The 5,804-nt window shown below is 37.3% G+C and overlaps 1 protein-coding gene across 1 annotated transcript in view; it reads right to left on the minus strand.

Annotated features, from left to right (window-relative positions):
- The window catches only part of LOC106880794 (uncharacterized), a 57,500-nt gene that overhangs the window by 25,603 nt on the left and 26,093 nt on the right, over positions 1-5,804 (minus strand). Inside the window, exon 6 of the mRNA XM_052968047.1 lies at positions 1,675-1,734. Within this exon, the coding sequence (XP_052824007.1) occupies positions 1,675-1,734 (60 nt within the window). The remainder of the gene's footprint in view (positions 1-1,674; positions 1,735-5,804) is intronic.

Consider the following 5,804-nt stretch of genomic DNA (forward strand, 5'->3'; position numbering starts at 1 on the left):
ATATATATATATATATATATATATATATACACATACATATAAATGTAAACATTTTTCTTCAAACTACTACCCCTCTAAAATTAAACACTGAATTAAACAATTAAATAATTTAATGCTATAACACAGTGCCATCTATTTAATATTTTATATCCTTTATTCTATACTTTACTAGTATAAGTTTTAGTAATAAATAACTATAACTCAGAAAAACAAGCAATTGATCCAGTCCGTTCCATTTGTTGTCCCATGTCAGAAAATCGTCCTTATTACGCCTTCCGACAAAAATGAATCCGCTGTCCTTCTATATTATGTTTAACAATGTAGCTGATTCCCCTGGTAGATAGATATATATTTTACATTTTTATTTTTTTATTTTATACGCTTGCAATAATTTATTTTTTCTTGTGCAATCCCTTAAGATCATATCCCTTTAGTCATATTGCTTTAGTTATCGTACTCACTCACATACGCATTTATTTATTTCTTTACTTGTCTAAATTTAATTTAATTTAGTTTGAATGTTATTTTGCTCTCCTACTTGCTCATAGTGGCCATGGTTTTTTTTATCCATTTATTCTGTAATTTATTTATTTACTCATTTATTTATCTGATTTGTTTTTGTGTTATCTGTTAACCATCAACGAACCGGAACCGCGTCATAGTTTTCAAATAAATAGCTGACCAATTAGGTTGCAGGACTGACCATAACCACTGCATACAAGGATTCAGGGACTTGTTGATCGAAAAAACAGCGAACACGAACACCGTACTTTGGTCACCACTTGGTTCGATGCTCTCTTTAGTACCAACAGACATCCTACATATAAATTTTCGAACCTCTGAAACATGGATCATACTTTCAAACCTACCACTGTAAACACAAACATAACGTGTATTTATATGTAAACAAAATAAGAACCACTGCCCAAATTTACCCTTCCAAAAACTCATCCTTAGAACAAATACACCTACCTATCCACCACTGGACAAAATAACATGAACTTTGGAAGGCAACACTTGAAGTCTATGACTTATTTCTCTTTCCTATACCTAATCCATTTTACTAAATTTTACTCCTCTTGCACTCTAAATCTTGCTCCTATTCTTCTTATGCCCTCTTCAATAAGAAAAATATACTGTACCTATTAGTAACTGACTCTTGCAGGTAATCGGCTCTCCTAAACATTTAGACACTCTGATGAAGCCTAGAGGCATGCTCGAGTGCTATCAGCACCATCTGAGCGGGATCACTGCCAGAGCTGTGGTCTCGCTTCCGTGCTGGTGGCACGTAAAAAGCACCATTTGAGCGCGATTGTTACCAGCTTTTTACTGGCACTTGTGCCGGCAGCATGTGAACAAAACATTGGACTGACTCCTGTGCAGGTGGCACGTAAAAAATACCATTTAAGTATGGCTGTTGCCAGTACCGCCGGACTGGCCCTCGTGCCGGTGGCACATAAAAGCACCCACTACACTCTCGGAGTGGTTGGCATTAGGAAGGGCATCTAGCTGTAGAAACTCTGCCAGATCAGATTGGAGTCTGGTGTAGCCATCTGGTTTGCCAGTCCCCAGTCAAATCATCCAACCCATGCTAGCATGGAAAGCGGACATTAAATGATGATGATGATGATGATGATGATGATACTGTGTAATAACAATATTGTGTATACGTACCTGCTGGTTTCAATTCTAAATATCTGGGCCCACTAGCTTCAGCATATTGCTCTTCATTAGCTTCAAGAAATTATATAAAGATGTGCACATTTATTGTTTGGAGAGCATAGTTTTAATATTTTGATATTGTACAGAAAGTAACTAAAAAAATAAAATACTAGTGAGATCTGTGGAAATTCCACAGAACAAAAGAGATTAAGCAAAGCTATTTAAGAAAGAAAGGATGATTGTTATTTGTATTTTGCTAATTTCACTTCCAATCACAAAATAGTAGATGATTTAAAAATTTTCTTCTGCTAAGCGCCTTATGTTTCTCTCTTTCTCTCTACCTCTTCAACAAACATTTTAACCATGTAATTCCCCTCTTCATGTTTTTAATATTTCTCTCTTTCTCTTCCCACCCTACAGCATGTCATTAACACTTCTCTCTCTCCTACTTTTCTCTCATCGTATTTATGTCTTGCTCTTTGCCTCCCACTTCAACTCACCACGTAATGCATTTGACCTTAGTGTATTATTATACTCCTCTCTTCTTCTTGTTTCTCTGCTCACATTTCTCCCCTCTCTCTCTCTCTCTCTCTCTCTCACTTTTACTCAACCTCTCACTCATTCCACTTCCACCTCTCTAACTAACTAAAGTATAACAGGTGAATAAACAAGCAAATTATTATATAGATAGTGTATATTTTATATACAACAATGTTTTCACACATGCTACCCCAAGAAACCAAACTAAATCACCTCTTCTAAACTGCATCTTTCTCTTCTTCACATTTCCTCTTCATGCCATTAAAAGCCACTCCTAAGTATGGTTCACCTCCTATTGACATTTGTCCTTTATCCTTACCATCAATGAGCCAACCTTCACTATTGTTGTTATTGATTTTCCTTTTTCTCACTATTCTTATTCACCTAGTTTGCCAGGAGGGCAGTACACAGTAGCTGCAGACTGGACAAAGACATTAAATGAGATGAGATGAATGATGAACACAATGATATTAATGGGAGAAGGCAGAAGTCGCCCACCGAACTCTGCTTCTCTAAAACATTGTTCTTTTATAGATTTACATATAAATTTACATCATGTCTTTGAAATGAGGCACTTGCCTCTTACAATTTTCTTTTCATGGGCCACATGCCCTTTCAATATGAGGTACTCATCCCCTTACACTTTCCCACCCTGCCTTCACCCGACCAGGCTCAGTGCCTCACTCAAGCACCTCGATGGTTCTAGATCGGGCCACTTCAACACGAAGTGGAACGTGTCCTCGGGGAAGGAATCCATCACCCTATACAAGTCTTTTTCCCACACGACCTCTGGAGTCACCTGCAGAGGCCAATCAGGGTCTTTAGTACAGGTGAGGATCCCTCCCCTCTGACCTTTTCTAGTAAACGGATCTTTCTGATTTGGCGGGTGCCACTTGTTTTCTTAACGAAACACTTTCAAACTTGGGACACTGGTAGAATGTGCCATATAAAACATCTTTTACTCTAAGTGTTATTGGGAAAATTTTATCTTTTTAAAGTTATTTCATGTTAAAATTGTCGTATTTTGGTAATTTCAACCAATCACTGACGTCTATTGAGGTGAAAACAATTACTGCTGTGGAATGTAAACAACATGTTCTAGCGGTGTAATGGGATCTTTTCCTTGAATAAAATTAGTGCTGTTGCTTGTCAACAACAACTATCGGCGGTACTGTTATTTATGACATAGTTCGTGCGTTTGTACTGGTTTTAGCTAACCCTAAGCCTAACCTTTCACTTCCAAACTGAAGTTTGACCATGAGGAAATATCACCTTTCTAGAAAACAGGATGGGGTTGGTGAAAGGAAGGGCATCTGGTTTTAGAAAATCTGTGTCAATAAATTTCTTCTTATACTTGCAAGCATGGAAAAGTGGACGTATAGAATGCATCTATTTCATCAGATATTCAGAGCGAGAGATTTCAGACAAACTCAAGATGGCTTGTTGGTGTTAGGTCTTTAGTGGTCAGCTCAGGTCATCTAGTGTTAATGCTGTGGAAGCAACACCAGACATTTTCTTTATTCTTTGGTGGTAGGCTGTCATATAGCATATTTAGTGACACTAGTTCCTTGTATTGCATACCAACCATGGTAAGATAGGACATTGGAATGGATCAGTAGCTCAGTATCATTCAGTGCAGTATTTACACATTAGAAGTGGTCATTATTTGGGAGTAATCAAATTTGATGGTATTGGGTTAACACTGAGGCTGGATTATCAACATGGGTGAGACTGTGGTCTATATGGAAGATAGTGATTAAATACCATGTTCTTGTGAGTGAGATAACCAGGCTTAGGGTGGTAAACGTGGATTGTTAGCTGACAATAGCTTGAAATTCATTAATGGAACATACATCTAGTGGCAACAATAAGATACTCCAATATTCTTGTTAATGGATACTCTAAATTAGTGAAGTATGTGTAGCCGCTTGGCAATTTTGAGTTCCAGGTGAGTAGGGAGGAGCTCCTTCAATGACACTCCATTTGGTGAATGAGCAGTCATTCTGATGGTCATGAAATCTTCATAGCATAAATGCCATGTGACCTGAGCTAATGTATAGTGGTTTAGTATCTAGAAGCCATCTTGAATTTGTCTCAGATCTCTCACATTTCTCTTTATATCTAATAGTATCAATGTGTCCTACATGCCCATGAGACCTTAAGTCGTATGGAGCTGAGTCAAACTGTTATTAAAGAATATATTTAACTCCTGCTGAATGTGTTGAGTGCTGCTTACTTTCATTTGTCTTGAGCTCCATCTGCAAATGATGGATAAACAGTTGATAAAGGAGAGACAATTACTGCTGTACTCTTTGAAAAATATCCAAACACCACCATGGAAGCTTAATTTAACATACCTGAATGAGAAGATAGAAAGAATAATCAAGTGTATGTGCTGGAAAGCCAAGTTCTTTGAGAATTTGTCTGCCAGCATATCTGCAGACAAATTTAACTTTAAATTGTGAAAATGTTCTCTCTAGGTGAACGACTTTGATAGCTTCAAAGATGATTTGGTGAACATCTTAAAAAAAGGTAAGATTTTGGCATCATGCTAATCTTTTCCTAAACAATCACCTAAAGCACATATCTCACTGACAAAACAAAGAACAATCGTGAAACAAAAACGTCCATGCACATAAGACTTCTTCCAAATACAGTCATCAAAATATACAAAAATAAAGCTAAACATACAATGACCTAAAGTGCACTGAAGGGAAAATTTAGTCACCCTACTAAATATAGATCACATGAACTGCTTCAACAAGCACTGCCTTATACCAAAATTAAGGACCATAAACCCAACTTCCTTTCATATTCTAAATGTAGGCTGATTACTATTTAAGAATGAAATAAGCATTCTAAGTAAGCATCTTCTCAAAACAATCAAGTCTGATATTTGAAGTACTATGGAATGGATCCAAGGAATTTGCAGCCTCTCCAAGATAGCTTGGCCTTGTATAGTGATAACAGTCTGGCAATCTCAAACAATATGGAATGCTATGCCATGGATAAAATCTAATAAATATCTTCAAAGATTTCAGCCTATTCATAACAGTTAGCATCAATTTGACAAAGCAGAAGTCTTGGACATAACACTAGACATGAAAATGGGCAAGTAAGTTCCTTATAGAAAGCCCAATAAGGCATCAAGCTGGCAGAAACTTTAGCATGCCGGGCGAAATGCTTAGCGGTATTTCGGCTGCCGGTATGTTCTGAGTTCAAATTCTGCTGAGATCGACTTTGCCTTTCATCCTTTCGAGGTCGGTAAATTAAGTACCAGCTATGCAATGGGTTCGATGTAATCGACTTAATCCCTTTGTCTGTCCTTGTTTGTCCCCTCTGTGTCTAGCCCCTTGTGGGCAGTAAAGAAATAAGAAAGCCCAATGAGAAAAGTGTTTATATCCATAGAAACTCCAACCACTCACGAGATGGAATTCAAAGCCCAGTTACAGACATAAATAGAATAATCTGTAAACTATCAGGCTGAGTAAAAAGTAATTTCCATAGCTGTCTGCTGGCAACATTTTTTATGTCTCCTAAGGGAAAACATCCTATTCTTCTCAGCTGTTTTCACAGCTATGCTGCATTCAAAGTTTACTTTC

This window comes from Octopus bimaculoides, chromosome 5 (assembly GCF_001194135.2).
Source record: "Octopus bimaculoides isolate UCB-OBI-ISO-001 chromosome 5, ASM119413v2, whole genome shotgun sequence".
Classification (NCBI taxonomy): domain Eukaryota; kingdom Metazoa; phylum Mollusca; class Cephalopoda; order Octopoda; family Octopodidae; genus Octopus; species Octopus bimaculoides.